At 39.8% G+C, this 17,969-nt stretch overlaps 1 protein-coding gene across 2 annotated transcripts in view; it reads right to left on the minus strand.

Moving 5' to 3' along the window:
* Positions 1–2,425: 2,425 nt before the first annotated feature.
* ARHGEF26 (Rho guanine nucleotide exchange factor 26) overlaps positions 2,426–17,969 on the minus strand; it is a 65,914-nt gene continuing 50,370 nt past the window's right edge. Inside the window, exons 12-15 of one of the 2 annotated variants that reach the window (XM_075098642.1) lie at positions 11,769–11,978; positions 6,198–6,265; positions 5,609–5,713; positions 2,426–4,692 (exon numbers count right to left, since the gene is read on the minus strand). In XM_075098642.1, the coding sequence (XP_074954743.1) occupies positions 4,550–4,692; positions 5,609–5,713; positions 6,198–6,265; positions 11,769–11,978 (526 nt within the window). In that variant the 3' untranslated portion in view covers positions 2,426–4,549. Of the gene's footprint in view, positions 4,693–5,608; positions 5,714–6,197; positions 6,266–11,768; positions 11,979–14,914; positions 16,619–17,969 lie in introns of those variants that run through there. The other variant, XM_075098643.1, reaches the window with a different exon arrangement.

Raw genomic sequence — 17,969 nt, forward strand, 5'->3', positions numbered from 1 at the left:
GGAGTGATATAAAGAAGCAGAGGAGACAGTATTAGTAACTGTTCTTTAGTTGTGTCATATGAGTATTTGGGAATGCTGAGACAGGTTGGTGTGAGGTGGGTGCCGCTTTCCTGAAGGGCTGCGTGGTGACCCCCAGGAGCCCACAGACCTGATGTAGGCATCTGGGCTGAGCGGGTTCCTTCCCCTGGCAGCACTGGCCTTCAGTTCAGTCTTGGCTTCAGTGAGGGCTCAGTGTAAACCTGAGATTTCCTTCTCATCCACACAGGTATCTGATCGCTTCGTCAGTCATACTTGTAGAATTTTGCATGATTTCTGCCCACCTCACATCATGTGTAATCAATTGCATCTTGTAAAATGAAATGTTGAGTTAGGGAACTGAGCGCCTTTTAGTTTTGGTCAACTTGCTTTAAGCCTGATTAGAGAAGTCATGTAAAGGAATGGGTACAAATTCCAGGCCTTGCAAAAATGAAATTAGAGTTAATTTTACAGTAATAAGCGCCAAGCTGTAGTCTCACTGCTGGGCTGTTTAATTAAAAAGGAGGTGCTAGTGTCATGTCCTCATCCTTAGGCAGGAGAGACGGAAAGAGAGAGCATGTGTGTGAACGCTGGTTAGTGAAATCAGTGAATGAGTTTTAGATAACTCCCTCTGAAGTACAAGTGCTCATCTTAAAGCAAGTCAGAGTTAAAACATGCCTTTGTTTTGCTGATGAAAATATTGTGGAGCTGCTAGAAAGGAAAAAACAAAAAACCCTTAGCTTTTGAAAACTTGTTTATACAAATTTTGATAAATTGCTTGTCATGCTGGCTTCAATTTCTAAGACCCTCTAGAGCTATGAGGGAGTTTAGACTAGAGCAAGAGAGTTGGGCATTTTAAGAGGTCACACCAGTCATCAGTGTTGGGCCTGCTAGACGCCTAGTGTTGGCACATGCTGATGCTACGCTAAACCAACTGGGGTGTGGAGGCTTTTATTTCCGTGTGTGTGGGAACTATGTAGTGCGGAATGGAGCTGTGGGCGTAGGTAACACTGATGGTATCACCTGCTTCCCTAGAAAATGTAGGGAAACTGCCTTCTTTAGGAAGTGCTGCTTCAGTGGCTCACCAAAAGGCCACTGCTTTTTTTTGTTGTTCTTTTTTTGATCCTTTGTTCAGGTGTCTTGCAGGTGAGTGTGGACAACCAGTTGGGACAAACATATAGATGAATGAATTTGTATGTGCCCCTCCTGTGCCAGAGAGGCTGTAAGCTCCTAGGCTAAGGGCAAGGTGGTCACTGCTCTGGAGAAGGTTCTGGGACCACTGTTGTGGCCAGCAGGCATCAATGCTCAACTGAGGAAGCACCTAGCACACTGTGGCAAATGTCTGCGGTGGAGAAGCTGCTAAAGTAAGACTGTATAGGAGGTGCCTGCAGGTGTTTGGGAGCTGGAGCCTTACCCCTTCTCAAGAATATGGACATGACCCTGGCTCACAAAGTAAGGTGTAGTTTTTAGTACAAGCAATCATCTTCCTCTGTATACTAACCCACAGATAAATTACAATACAGTTCCAGCATTTATTGGAACTATTTAATAGTAACTAATGCAGTCATCTTTAGCACAAGACCTGGATCCAACGTTTCTACTTCTTCAGTGCTCTACCCTGCTTCAGCCTTCTCTCCTGATAAATTTTGAATTATTTTCTGCACAGTGACTTCTAGAAGTCAGCTGTACAAAATGTTATCAGGATTGGGATCTTTGAGGCTCACAGAGGGCAACACAGCTGGTGAAGGGGCTGGAAGACATGTCCTGTGAGGAGTAGCTGAGGATTCTGGGATTGTCTAGTTTGCAAAGGAGGTAGCTGAGGGGTGACCTCATTGCTCCCTGCAGCTTCCTGAGAGGGGATGTGGAGAGGGAGGTGCTGATCTCTTCTCCCTGGGATCCAGGAACAGGGTGCCTGGGAACAGTTCAAAGCTACATCCATCAGGGGAGGATCAGACTGGACATGAGGAAGCATTTCTTTACCAGGAAGGTGGCCAAACATGGGAACAGGCTTCCTAGAAAGGTGGCTGAGGCCCCAAGCCTGTCAGTGTTTAAGAGGCATTTGGACAATGCCCATAATAACATGCTTTAAGCTTCGGTCAGCCCTGGAGTGTCGTAGCTCCCTTCAAACTCTACTACAGAAGCAGGTAGTTGAAGAACCTTGTATTCTGGACTTTTTCCCATTTCCCTCTCCTGCTACAATCTCTGAGAGATGAGATGCTCTCCTGGGCCTGCATTTTATGTCATTGCTCCAACTTCATGGGCATACATGTAAATTATATCTATGGCAGATGAAGTAGGACACATGTTGGTGCTATTTATCGTTACAGCACAGAAAATTTTAAAATGCCACAGATTTAGTTTCTTTGACAAGAATGACACTAACAGCTTGCACTTTTCTTACTAAAAAAGCTTCTTTTTTTTTAAAGGATTTAAAAGCATTTTATTGATTGTTGTCCTATAAAATAATGGAGTTCTAATTCCCGAAGAACTGTCTCTGACAACAGGAAAAATTACAAACGTCTTTAAAAAACACTACAGCATTTTTTGAAAAACTAAGTCTGAAAAATATATACAATGTATTAAAAAAATCTGAATAACATTAATCTCTGGCTTTATACATTCAGTTATGTTAAACATCTGCCTGTTTACAATAAAATTTCTTAAAATATTACCAGTATTTTTACTATGTTAAATAAGTCTTTGTTCAATTTACAGCTTTTCTCATTACTTCTTTATCAGTCTACTTATAAATTAATTTACAAGGCTGTATAACCACATCAGACTGTCAAGGTAAGTATTTTTGTACAAAATCATTGCCTTCCTAATATATTTTAAATTGTTAGATACATATTTATAAACAACCAATTCATTCACAAATTGAATCAACATATTACAGGATATAAAAGAATATACAGCCCCTTTAAAAAAGGTAGGGAATGCAACAAGAAGAAAGCCTTTGAACTAGACATTTTTACCTCAGTTTTACTGACTCTGTATTCAACCCTGCTGAGTTATCAGCTGGTCCTTAAAAAGGTGAAGACTTTTATACACAAACTGTCACACCTATATACAGAAAAGATGCACTGAAATTTATTTCATTTTTGAGTGCATTTTGTTCACACAACATTAAGTGGTTGGGTTTTTTTTTTCTGTAAAATTCCAAAGCTAAACTACAGATGCAAAAATTTAGCAGGTGGTGTGTGTAGTGCAATTGTGAGAAGTCTTCTCTAAGCCAGAGAAGAGCATGTGTGAAGCAGCACAAATGCAAGCCCTCTGAAAGCAAGGTCAGAGTACTATTTTACCACTCACTCTCCCTCTTCCCGAAGCATCCAATGACATCACATCACACTGCAGTAGGAGAAGGCAAAGATAACAAAATACTAAGTTAATCAAGGTCCTGAGCTGTCTACTTCCAACTCTTTCCTCAGTGGTGGTCTCACCATTTATATGCACTGGAGATGAGAACTTAACAAAACTCTGCAGATCTTTCTTCTCCCTCACTTTTTTGCTTGTAGATTCAACATGATGCTAACAAATGCTAAAGATGTAGGTAAACTGAAGTTTTTTGCCTCCACAGAAGGAAATAAGTTCTAGTACAGAAGAGCAGAAAGACTAAAAGACAAACCCAAAACAACCCCCTAATGGACACATTTCCAACAGTTATACTCCTCTAAAATACCTCTGCTAAAATGAGCTGAGAACAAGCTCATCAACATTATATATTTTGCAGAAGTTTGGTACCTCTTTCTTGCTTTCAGAAAGCCTTTCACCACTGCAGCACTAGAGGGAGAAAAAGCCTGAGCTGCCCGCATGGGTAACAGGTTGTATTAGAGACCACCACCACCACTGGAGGCACTTCCCTGGACTCTTCTCTGGAGCTTTCTCTGGAGCTTTTGTCAGCTTTGCCAATATTGCTAATTACTACTTACAAAGCCTGGGACGTCCCTGGATTTGTGCTGGGGAGGTAGTCCTTTATGCATTATAGGGTTGGTTAGTGTAGTTCAGGTGACATGCAGATTTTGACACAACTGGGAAGTATTCCATTAACATTCTCGGAAGCAGAGCATGTAACACGGCAGTTTCTTAGGAGCAGAAAACCCCCAATATTGCTACTCACCTCCAGCTCAATGGATTGGGTGAGTTGCTGGTTTTCAGTCTTCTAGGCAGACTGCATCTGCTTCTGAAAGAAAGTCAAAAATGCTCAAAAACAGATGGAGAAAGAATACATGAAGAGGCAGGGATGGAGGAACTGAAGATGAAAATGAAATGTGAGTCAGAGATGCACAGCAGCTCTCCAGAGCCTAAGAAACAACTTTGAGTTGAAATTTGCCACTGGTCAAGCCCAGGTTTCAGTTCAGAGCTTTCAAAACACAAAACAAAAAGGGATGAGTATCTGAAACATCAGTGCTGTTACTAGATTTTTTGCATTGGTGACCCACATCTTCCATGTCAGAGCTGTAGGGCATGCAACCGTACCCCCACTGACAGCAGTTAGTGCAAATCCTGTAGTATAGTATGGTGAAGCAAAAACGCTCTACACGTTGGTTTCAAGTCCAAGTAAACGTCCCATCCGTTCCATGTTCTTGTCAATCGTGGCACGACACGTGATTTCTTTAGCACACTCCGTGGGAAACCAACCTCTTTCACCATCCCGCAGTCGTTCCCCTTCATACCAACCTGCAAAAGGGTCAACAGACAAGGCGTAACAAACCTTTTCAAGTAATGTTAAAGATACTTTGTCAGAACTGGAAGTGTTGCACTTGACACAGTTATCACATACGTTATATGTTTACCTTTGTAGTGACTAAAGTACCAGCTTAAGATACGCTTGTTGGTTGGTTGGTTTTTGTTTGGATTTTGTTTTGGTTTTTTAATGTAATTTTAAAGACTAGGGAAAAAAGCGTGTAAAAAAATGAAACAAGTGTAATACTTTTTTTTATATTGTAATTCGAATGTATTGTTTGAAATAATATAAAGAATATAATTGCAATCTAAAGAAAGCAGTGCTGCAAAAGTGATAGGATCTTTGATTTCATATGTAATATTGAATGACATCATTAAGTTAGGACTTAGCACTAAAGCATCACCGAGTCAGTCACCATGAGGAATTAGTAGCAACACTTGCATGTCCAGGCAAGGATCAGTTTTGATCTCAGGGTACTTGATGCTATGGAAAACTTGGGCAAAATCACAGTGCTAGACCCCTAAATGTAACAGGCAGTGAAGCACAATGCATGACATGACTAATAATGCGTATGGTTCTCTTACTCAAACCAACCTGGTGCTCACTCATTAGAATACCTGAGCTCCATGTTTTTAGGCAGAATTCAATTTCTGATCTGTGGACATCTCACATGTCAAAATCAACCAGCACATACTTTCCACAGCTATTTACCTATGTAAAGTATGATGGGCCACAAGTTACTTTGAATATCTGCTGCCTAAACAGAGGCTGTCCCTTAGAAACCAGAACTGAAATGCTTACATTTTTCTTTGTTCCTTGTATAGCCAATGCTATTAGGAAACAAATTTTTTTAGCTGGGCTCACCTGCAGCAGTGACAGATGGTTACTAACAGCAAAATTCTCACTCACCGTCATTTACTTTTTGATAAACCAAAACAACATCAGCAACTTGAAGAGACAGTTCATCTGGCTGCTTTGCTGTGTAAGTTCTGATGATCTCTACCTGAGTCAAAGCTGTGGAAGAAGTAAGCCAGGCTGAATTAAACAATTCACATAATAGTATCTTTTATTAAAATATATATACAATTTATTTTTGAAATTTCCACCTTAGAGTATACTCCCAAAAAAAAAGAAAACCCAAAGAGGGCTGCAAATTAAGCAGATGGCTTCCTACCCGAGCAACTACACACAAACACACTTGGGATAAACACAAACAGGAAGGGGCTGTGCACTTTTGCTAACAGACTGAAACAGCTGACCAAACCAGCGTTAATGAATGCAAATGGAAATTACTGTGTGAAACAGAACTCCTCAAAGCATGCCCTGGGCACAGGAAGAGATGGCAAGTTCACATGTACTAAAGCTACAGAACACAGGGAAAGAAAGGGACAGTGTTTCCGAGTATTTACAGTCTACACTTGCTCAAACCTCCACTAAGGGGCAGTGCATTTCCATTCCTGTGGCAAAGCTCTCAGAAATCTTGTTAGCCGTAACTTACTTGTCCTGTCCGTTTTCTGCCCGTCTCGGTCCTGTCCAAGCGCTGTAATCCAGCGAGCTCTGTCACTCCTGCAAGTGGCAAAGACAAAACTCAGTTTCCCAACTCGTGCTCTTTATAATGGTTGAGACTACTCCCCTTTTCAAGATCCTCTGGTTAATTTTTCCCTCTTTTGGGGGAAGCAAATGAAACAAAACCTCCTCTCGCCTCAAAATATGGCCAGGTGTGATACTACTTCTAGTAATATATTATTCAAACATATTTAACTATTCTACGCATGTTGGGTTAGAAAAAAACAAGCTTATATATGTGGGACCTACTGGTGTGATGTCTCATGTACCTTTATTTTCATTATTTTTAAGTAATATACGTACACTTCTCTGCTAGTGTCTGTGACTAACACTTACTAGTAATCTTAGTAAAAAAAAAATCCATCTAATATACAAAGCATCTGATAAATGCAATACAGCAATCTTAATATTCAAATGCCAACAGGTCTCCCGTAAGAATGGCTCTGCAACATGCGCTTAGAATGAAAAGCAAGAATGAGAGATGAAAAGAGAAAAAAAAGAAACCAGAGTTTCTCTGGGCTCTCAGAAGGACACATTTATGTGTTCGAGATGTGTCGATTTGGGGAATCTGAGAGCCAGCACAAATAAGCAGGGACCCAATGGAGGCCTGAACGAGTCATTTGAAGCTCACCTTGTATAACCTAGTAAAAAATTAATCAAACACAGATTACATGTCTCAGTATTTCTGAGGAGAGCAGAAAGAATTACCCAGCTTTTAAGTGTTATACAATAAATCACAGAAGTGCAAATTACTGACAACTGACTTTGGAAGGGAGCGGATCAAGCTAAAGTGGTATCAGACGGTAAGGGGAAAAGAAAGCTAATCCTAAATCGCCCCTGTTAACAGCTGAGCTATAACAACTTAATCATGTTAACTTTGAATTTTGGCAAATCAAAATTTGTACTGATTCCCAAACCAAACATTTCAGTTAAATTAGGTTTTTATCTCATGGTTGAAGGGCTTTGCTATCAGTACAGATTAGAATAACACAAGGGATTTACAGGGTTGAATTTTCCCCTTCCCCTAAAAAATTTTTTTTTGCTATCTTTGGATAACTTCAGTTTTTAACTAAAAATAATGAAAGCCATCTGCCTTCTGCTGAGAACCTGATTCGGTCAAATATCTGAAACATCTGAAAACAGAATAAAGTTCTGTTTGGAGATAGCACTATGGTGTCTTCAGAAGTGTCTGAAAATGGGACATTTACACAAGTTATGAGGGGCTTCTCTAGAGTACATCTTCCAAGATGTACCATCGCTCAACAACTGAGGAGACGATTCAGCAAGGGGTTGTAGTTAGTCTGTGAACTCCAGCCTGAAGACCAGAGGGAGGGCAGGAATTAACTTGAACATCCCACTGTGCATCATTCCACGATAAAGTTTATCAGTCACTCCCGAGAACACCGACACCTTTCAAACCCTTTCTTCCAGCTAGCTCTAGAAAACTCTTTTCTGTTCACAGACTATCAACACTTGATTTGGATTCAGAATTCAGGGGATTCAGAATGGGAGTCTTTCTGAGCATGTTTCTTTTAGAATGCAAAAAATATCCCACTGATTATTTTGAATATAAGTATTTGTACTGGGGTTTTGGCATTTAATAAGAAACTGATCTTTTTTTTAAATCCCAACACACATTCTTCCTCAAAGATGAAACTACTGCACATGCCCTACTAAGATTTGACACCTCTCAATCTCATACAGATGGCTAAAACTACAATGTGTGCTACTTTAGACATTTCAGTCATTAAAAGTAGGTGACATTTTCCTGTTAAGAATGGTTACAGGGAAACTACATTTCTTTTCAGAAAAATGGGATAATGCCAGACTGTCTCCCAGTTTAAGTGTATATTTCGTCATAATCTGTGTACGCTGTGTATTTTGTGCCTTATTCACAGGGCAGTAGAACGTTCCTGACCTAATGGTGGTACTTCCATACTTGGGAATCACACACCACATAAAGTGACAAAACATGATCAAACCGTGCTAGAAATCCTTGCGTCTGCAAAAATATTTAAGATTTACATGTGCAAAACTCTACTCAGTAAGCACTCTCAACTATCCAGCTTGGCCTCTCAACCATCCAGCTTGGCCTTCCTCCTGTAGACTCCCTTCCCATCCTTCTCAACGTTAAGAGAAAGTTAAGTTTTTCTGTACTTTTTGTATACATCATAATACTCTATGAAAATAGGTAGTTTTCAAATGAAGTACTTCTTTTCAGAATCTTTTCCTCTGAATGACAATCTGCTAACTGCTATTTATATTACAAACAGTATTTAGCAAATCAATAATAAATCTGCGGAACAAAATGCCTTTTCATAACAAGCCCAGACAACTAAAAATATACTGCATTTTTTCCCAATAAAAATGCATTGCTAAACAAGTCTGAATCATCTGCTTACTTTATAATGAGATCTTTAATAGAAATCATTAATGATCTATAGTTCCTTTCAGGGTTATTCTAAACTTTGAAAGCAAACCCAAAACTGTAAATTTTTCCAGGCTGGGATACGTCTGGAGCACTCTGTTTCATGTCTTCTGTCCCGCCTCCAGCTTCCACTAAAACAGATAAAATCTTTCACTTTTGTGAAGGGTTGTGTGGAAGTTAATGGCACCACAGAGAAACGGTGGCCTCTCGGGTATCTGTACCCGACAGAACAAGACACTTCTTGTTGCTCGTTTCTAAAGCAGAACACTTTTCAAAACTGCATCAGGAGAACAAGGACCACGTCTATCCCGGCACAGCTCCACAGCTTCCCCAAGGCAGGGCCAAACTCCTCCTCCCATTTAATCCAGTACTGTTTCCACTTCTGCACCATCCAACCGTTACCATAAATAATTAACAAATCACTGCTCCAGGACAAGAGCATTCTGCATTCATACTCTAACAGTGTTTGCCTGCGACCACCTTAGGATGCACCTGTACCTATTTCCTGCTGCTAATCCTGTGCTCTATATATAGACAACTGGTATAAATGCCACATTGCTGAAAGAACTGACAATTAGGATAAGATACTTTAAGACAAGAAGGAACAAACCAGTGCAGGAAAGTATCAGAGGCAGAGCAAGCTTAAATGAATCTCTGCAGTCAGATTATTCAAGGTCTTCTTGTCAAGAACACCTCCCTTAACTACAACAGTAAAAGCAACATTTTCCTCATAGTAACCTGTGTTACACTCATATTTGCACCCTCAGTTACTCAGTGGGCGCAGCAGCACGCTGTGCCACAGGTTGAGGCGGGACCATTGTTAAGCAGAGCCAGAAAGTAACTGTCACCACCTCGATGGTGCAATGGACCCTTCATTTGAAATTTAAGAACCTGCAGCGCTTCAGCACTGAGTTCTGTTCTTTGAGGTCTATAATGGTCTGAACTATTTGCAGGAGAGCTATATATTTAAGCAAGCTGTAGAATGCATGCATATACAGCACCTTCAGCTACAGTATAATGTTTGCTGTTCTGGTTTGCTTTAGGCATTTACACTCTGGACATAATGATTATTAGATAAAAGTGCTATGTTGGCACATAAGCTAGGCAGGAAACCTGTGTCTTGACTTCCAGTTTTCAGAACATGTGTTAAGAGAAGTATTTAAACACATTGTACTCCTACTACAACAAAACCCAACGATGACTTGGATACTTTAAGTGACATTTGTAGTTCAAATTAAACAATAAAAACCTTCTATACTGCAATATGTAATCAATAGATTGTGTAGTTTACTTCACAGTTGCATTATGTGGCAAAACTCTGATTTTTTTTTTTTTGTTACTGTGACATCACTTAAGTTGAAAAAACCCTTAAAATTTAATGGAAATTCCTTCCACAACCCCCACAAGTCCCAAGAAATACAAACTGCTTAAATCTCTGTCCTGCAGCCCTTGCTTGTTTGCCTCACCAGTACAACTAGAAGGGATTCAGTAATGCAGCATTATTATTGCACGAACTGTGGAAAAGATAGACTGAATCTTGTCTGAACTTCACAGTGTAACATTATACAGAAACTTGGCCTTTTATATATATAAATCTGCACTGATGAAGTTTGAAGAGCTCTATCTCTACTAGGCTAATTGCTCACCTTCCAGAGTGCAAAATCAAACCAAGGACTACATCTGCCCAGTACGTCACTCACACATACAGCACAAACCGATGCCCTGTATGCCACAAATGTACATCTTCCTCTCTGCAGACCTCTTTTTTAGGTCAGATCTTCAGCCTGCATTACACTTTGAATCCCTGCTGACTTCAGTGTCATTACACTCACTTTCTGTCTATATTCTATACTTTCCCTCTGACCAAAAACCCCCTTGATCCAGAAAGTGGCAGAACTCTGCACTGTTTATGAATAGTCATATGTCAATTCTCAACTATTTTTTGCAAAAATATGTTCAACACAAGATCTCCAGTTCCTGCTTATTTTATAAGCATTTTTATGCAAAGCTATCACAGATAATCCTTTAACACCTTGAAGCAATCAATGTATGACCAGAATTTACTGTACCTTCCATCAACATGACTCCCTTTGCATTACCTCGACGTAGCCTTTGCTCCTTTGTTCCTCACTGAACTACCTGGGGAAAACACACCACCAGCAACTTTGTATTTCTCCGTTCAGCTGCAGATCTAGAAGAGACACTCAGTTGCTTACAGAGTGTCAGAATGGTGCCTCAGTGGAGAACTCCATTTCAGACCATACCGGTTCCACATACATGTCAAGCTTTGCTTGTCATTTCTCCCTTCTGTCCTACCCTCTAATGGATTCTTAAGTTACTTCTTTCAGTAATGGTATTTAACACTCTGCAAAGCACAGCCACACCATTATTCACTGGCTAGGCAGCTGGCAGAGGCATAGTTAATTCTTGGCCTGAACACCCAAAACGGTAGCATGTAATAATGGATACTTCCATTACAGAATATCAATGTATGCATTCAATTTTCCATTATTCCTACACTGTAACCTCAGGGAAAGAGAATGACACTAACAGGACATGGACTTAGAACCACTGAGTCCTCTCATGACAAGATTACATTAGAGAAACTGAACTATGTTTCAGAGGCTTTATTTTATTCCACTAAATACTTATTCCAGTATCTAGGGGGATATTACAGAAGCTGCACATTCTCCTGCTCTGCCACTCATTAAAAACCAGGCTTGTCGAGGTTACCTTGCTGCACTCTGAAAGTATCCACTTCTCATACCACCAGTGCAAACCAGTTCGCAGGTGTCCCAAGGACAGCTTCAGTGCTACTGAGCAGGGCACCAACACAGTCCATGACAGAGGATCATTTCTGCAGTAGCACTCCTTTGGTCACTGCTCATCAGACATCACAAAGACTGCTTGCTTGGGAACTTGTTCCGTTCCCTTTTGATTTAAACTTGCCAAACAGAAGCTGGGCATTTCCTACTACCTTGACCGGGGGGAGGGGGGGGGGGGGGGCAGTGGGGAAGGGGGTGGCAGCCTGGTGAGACAATCAGGTGAAAGATTACAGAAATGGTAACTACTTACTGAGTCTCTGTTCCCAGGAGCATCTCTACCTTCTCTCCTGCGTGGTTACTGAGGACCGCTAGTCTGAAGAGGTGAGCTGCGGAACTCTGCCGCAAGTAGAGCATAGTTGAAGTGTTCTTTACAGGAGAAGAAGTCAGGTCCTCACTGTCACATTGTTGTACCACCAGCTGGTCCCTTAGAGAATAATCTGTAACATTGTAGCTCTCTTCACTGCAGAACAAAGAAGGGGAAAAAAAAACCCACAAGTTTAATCTTCAGTTTTCCATTAAGTATGGAAGCGAACTCAGTCATAGAATCCACTTTTAACTACGCAGTATGGCACAATTCTTCTGACACCTCAGATCTTAATCTTTTCTGTTTGTTTTTGAAATGACCAATTTTCTAAGATATAAAGGAGATCAGTTTTAAAACCCTGTGGAATTTAATTTAGTGGCACAGTGAAGTGACTTTGGTGTTCTTGAGATGGTGTAAACTCAACTCCACTAAATTTGAAAACAAGCACGGCAACGATACAGAATTGCACTTTTTTTCTTCTGTAGTGTCACATGAACAACAGGCTGTAGTTGTAGAACAACACAGGAAAAAAGTAACATTTCCCTTTTCTTGTGCCTGTACGGCTACGGCTATGTATACTGCTTCCCGATAAACACTATTGATCTTCATTTTAAATACAGGATAATCATCTGTACTCCTGTCCATCTGCATGTAGAAGGTCTAGTCCAAAAACTGTTTTACAATATTCTGAAACATAACCTTAGTCAATTTTGAGTTTTAAAAATGGGCAAAGGCTTGTTGCACACTATCCATCTTGCAAAACGCACTGTGCAACTTACCATTTAGAAAGCGCTTTGTAGGTAAACACACCAACCCTAAGTGATATGAATAAAGATTGCTGCATGTACTTAGCAACTTCCTGGCAGCAACTAGAAAGAATTCTAAGAAATTAAGCAAGTTAGCAGCTTTGCTTTGCTTATGGTTGAAATGCAGGGGGAGAGGTGGAAAAAACTTATTTTCACTGACACAATACCACGTTTGCACAGAAAACAGAAGACTTCAGAACTACTTCTTATGTCAAAGTCATCGAATGTTGAATTATACCAAAATGACATTATGGTAGTTTTCCCAGGTAGGTGAAAACATGCAAACATCAGCCATCACAAACGAGAACATAAAAGCATTACTAATTTTAACAACAGAAGGGCTTAAATAAAACCATGGATTCTTCCCTGAACAGCAGGTTTTTATTTCTAGATGTGAGAATCACTTCAGCTAATCAAGATTTTCTTGAGAGGTGAAGACGTGGCAAAGACAGGAAGCAGCACGTCTGGACAGGGCACACTTAACATACAACAATGCTAGTGATAGCAGTGAACAGTTCCTTCAACCCCCCTATTCTTCAATCCATTACGATGTATTTATGACATGTGCTTCAACTTCAGAATATCCAGGCATCTTAAGCAGCATTCTTCAGCACTCTTAGGTGAGGTCAATCAGTTTTTGTATCTATTGGTTTTGATATTTATTCATCTCCAAGCAATACTGGAAATATATTTTTTTTCAAGTGGAAAACAACTCCACTTCCAAATTCTAAAGTAATGAAACACAGCTAAAGAAACAGTTAAAAGAATCTACATCACTCACTCAAGAAATAGCAACTGATGACAAGAAAAGAGAAGCCAGCTGAAAAGGCCTTTTTGTTCCACTGAAGCTCATGAGCATATTTCCCTGAATTGTCTTACATGCATTTGCAAGTTTAACCAGGACAGATCATAAATCCAGGACACTGATAAACTAATTATCTCATGATTTCACATAAGCTTGTAAACTTTTTTCAAATTTATTGTCATACACTGGTGCAACATGAAAACATAGAAGAAACCTGCTTACATAGGCATGAAGCCACTTCTCCCTCCTAGCCCATACGTTGTTGTGTTTGTCAAATTTTGCAGGAAATCAAATACATCAAGTTTTAAAGTGCAATTATATATAGTCCACCTTAAAGTAAAATCTATTTAGACCTCAGTCTTGAGTGATTAAAAGCTATGTTACAGCCTCATATTACTATGGTTCATTGAAATAATTTAACCTGAAAAAATACTTGAGAAGATTAATTTTGCTGCCAGAGATATACAGAAACCTAAGCACTGAGCTGATAGAAATCAAATTGCAAACACCTGGAACTGAAGCAGTCTGAAATGCTGATGGTGACATACCCCTTTCTGGCAGGTGTAAATGAAGCGTATTCTGCCTTTATGGTTGCTCAGCTTTTACAGGAAAATGGAGAGAAGCTGACTGAGGGCATGTCTGTTGGGATATATTCTACCCAGTTTGTGAACTGTCAGAAAAATAGCTGTGACTACCTTGGTGGTTAATATGGTTTTTATAATAGTCTTTATAATTCTTTCTGAAGGACTAAAAAAGAATTGCTAAAACACAACTGAGCAACACTGTGACTCAAATCATAAGTTATTGCTGATTTCTGTGACTCATGCAGCATTAGAAGATTTTCTCTATTCTTCAAGTGATGACAGGTTTACACATCATATTGTATTTGTGGATTTTTGTGGATTAATAGTCTCTGCCAGTGCATCTAGTCTAAAAACAAAGTTCTTATTGCAGCTACATGGGGTACATTTTTTACTTTTGTTCTGTGAATTAAATACTTGCATTTTTTTTTCCAATACAGCTTTGTACATTCTCAAACAATTGACATAGTTTCATTAGTTTCATGTTCTAATCCGTCTCGTCTTTTATTGAGGAGTTTGGGGGCTTTGCAAAGGGAAGAGAAGCCATGACAGACAATGCTTAGTTAAGATTTGTCACACAGAGGGACTGAAATCACTGTAGCTCATAAGATAAATGGTACTAACAATTCCCCGCAAGCCGTTGGAGTTTTCTACTCTGAGGGCTGGAATCGCAGCTCCCCAGTCAGGTACCATTGACAAGGGCACAAAACATACCAAAACTTCCACAATCACTGTTGCAAGAACTTAAAATGGCTTTAAAAATTCTCCACCCAGTTTCAATTAACCTAGCTTTTGATCAGACTGTTGTCCGTGCTCCTTAGAGTAAAAAAAAAAAAAAAACAAAAAAAACTTAAAAATAAGTCACATTGGAAATGAGATGGACACAGCAAACTTTCAGATCTCTGTAAAAATGAAGCCAGTTTAATTACAGTATTACACATGACTTCTTGGATGCCTAAGTAGAAATAATACAGATCACAAATAGGTTTTGGTCTAATTAAAGGAATTTAACATGAGCGCACTGAGAAGCTGGGAGATTCTTCAATATTGCAGCATGTGAAAAGCTAAGTTTTAGTTTCTGCACATATAACCCAAGGACACTAAAAGGAATCTTAATTCAAATGTATTCTCTATGTCCTTATCTTTTGGGAAAGGTATGCACACAGCTCCTACCTGAAACATAATAAATTTAAATTTACTGTGATTGTTCTGCTTAGAAAAGCGTTAAGTGTTTGAGAGACTATGAGAGGGGAGAGAGTAGAGACTGTGCATTTAGGTTTCCCATTCCCCTAAATCCAGATCTAGATTGAAATTAATTCATTTATCCACAAAAAGATGCTACTTATCACTTAAGGACAACTGTTTCAAGTGCCATCCATAGTAGCTGAGGGTTCCTACTGAAGAAGAAAAAACCCCGTTTTATATCTAATTTACCAGTCTCTCTCTCCTTCCCTCTTTCTTTTTTCTTAAAATACACACTCTAAACCAGGGAAAGGTTGGTTTGGTGTGGGTTTTTGGTTTTTTTGTTTGTTTGGGGTTTTTTTTTGTGGGGGTGTGTGTGGGGTGTGTGTATGTGTTCTGTGTGGTTTTTTGTTTTTGTTTTGTTGGTTTTGTTTGTTTAAACAAGTCCGTTAGGTATTTTAGTCTAGGCAATCCCTGGTTAGCCAAGGGCAGAACTAGCAGAAGGTAAGGATGCTGCTGTAGCTATTTGGGAATCTTGAATCTGAAAAAATAATGCAGTCTAGACATTTTCATAACGAATAATAAATGCATTCCTTACTAATTAATCAGCTAGCATATGCATTTGCATAACTAATAATAAATGCATTCCTTACCAATTAGTCAACAGAGATAAACCTCTATAAATCGCTCCTGTTTATCTCCATTCAGCAAAACTGTGTGTTTTGAAGCTAGTAGGCAGTCCTCATCTTTTTACTTCCTGTGCCCTCTGTGAGGCCCACAAACTCTCCTCCTTTCAAACGGATAATGAAATATGCTGATAATACCGGCAGTGCTGGAGTGAGCCCATGTACATAAACAGAAACTTAATCCTCTCAGCCAGGCAGCAGAGGAACCAGAACGACATTTAACAGAGTCTAAAATCACTGTAACCGGATAATACAATGATGCCAACATTCATTTTCAGTTTAAATCTGAATGTTTTTGCTAAACTTTTATTTAGATTCAGAACACGAAACAACAGGATTATTTTATATCCCTTCACAGGAAATGCACGCAAATTTTAGAGGCACTTTTATGAAGACCAAATATCTATCGATGTACCACCATCTGTCCTAGGCCACCTGTACTTTAGCGAAAGCAAAAAGCACGTGGTCAGTCTCCTGATTCCCTTTACTCTTTCCAGCCGCGCTACTCTGAAATCCTTGGTGTTCCGTAGCAGTTACTTTGCATTTGTGCTTGCCTTCAGTTACAAAATCACCCCTGGCATCTTGAGAAAATCCATGGTTTCACAAGCAGGTAGCATTCCCAAGTAGCAGTGAACCTTTGGGTGATTTCCAGTGTAGGAAGTCCAGCTGCATTCCACTGTCAAGGTGTCTCAGGAGCTGACAAGCCACAGAGCGATTAAGAGAGACAGGTGGTATCCTTAGGGGATTATGGAAAACAGACTATTCAATAAACGTACATTCATTCAATAACACAAGCCCCTCTGGAGTTCACCTGAAATCTTCCAAAAGCACTGAGGATGTAACTGGTGCATTTTCAGAATAGCTGGATAAGGCAGCTCTTTAGCTGTATATAACAAAACTGTATTTAATTCTGGAGTTCTCCTGACCTCTGCAGAACAAAGAGCTAGCTCATTGGCAGCTTTGAGCATTAATAACTAAAATATGTAACCAAATCTCCATGGTCCCAGAAGGGCATGTGGAATAAAAGGAGGCATTTGACTTTACGTAGAATTCAAAGCTAGCTGTATCCTGGTTTTAGCAGAGTATTGTTACAGTGCACACTTCTGAGCCTGCAAAAGGTATCGGAGAAATCGCCTTCTCTGTGGCCTGGTCCTCTCCTCTCCTCAGGCAGCTGTAAAGTGCCCACTACAGAAACTCTAGACAAACACCTATCTAAATCCAGCAGTTAACGCTCATCAGCTGCGCAGGGGAGGTATGGATGATACAAAAATGGGCTGTCTGGTAGCTGACATGGAAAGCATAAGCCTCTGAAAGATTTCACAGTGGCATGAGATATAACCACACAGCGTGCATTAAAAGGGAAGATATTTTGGTAGCTAAATTCCATTTAACCTACTTAATGGATGAGAGAAGACAGTTAAACCTTGTGGTTTCAATCAGGAGGTGAACTTGTAGCTGAGGAAGATTATGATGAATAAAGTATCATTATGATGAATAAAGTATCATTATAACATAAGAACTCTGGAGCATGCCTGAGTATACACCAACACAAGACCTCTCTATCTTTTTTATAGCTAAAATGTAACAGTTCCCATTATAAACAGGTCTCTAGAACACTTGCTCACTCAGTATTTAAAATGCAGTTCTTCAACGATGGCATTTGGAAAGCGTCCCTGAAATGAGGATGCGAGCAGTGACGTACACCGTATCTGGCTGGACTAGCATTACTTAACCATTACTAGCATGACTTCTCTGACAGGTGCCATCAAGCCTGGCCTTGAAGTCAGGACCGAGCCATTCTGGGCTGCGTGCGCGAAGTTCTACATATATGGCAAACAGCTCAGATGGGATAGCTGGAGATTAACTGTTGGGTAAACATTAGACAGCATGATTGGAGCGCTAAGTAATTAGTATTTTTAGCACAGTAGTGAGGAGTGATTTTTTTGTGCAATGTTAAGAATCTTCTGAAATGCAACTGCTCAAGTAAAAATACAAACATTTATACTCAGCTAGAAACAAATGTTTCTGTCCACTGCTGTGGTGTCCATGGTAACACTGTTGGTGAGAGAACAGATCACCAAAACCTC

The sequence above is a fragment of the Phalacrocorax aristotelis genome, chromosome 7, assembly GCF_949628215.1.
Source record: "Phalacrocorax aristotelis chromosome 7, bGulAri2.1, whole genome shotgun sequence".
Taxonomy (NCBI): domain Eukaryota; kingdom Metazoa; phylum Chordata; class Aves; order Suliformes; family Phalacrocoracidae; genus Phalacrocorax; species Phalacrocorax aristotelis.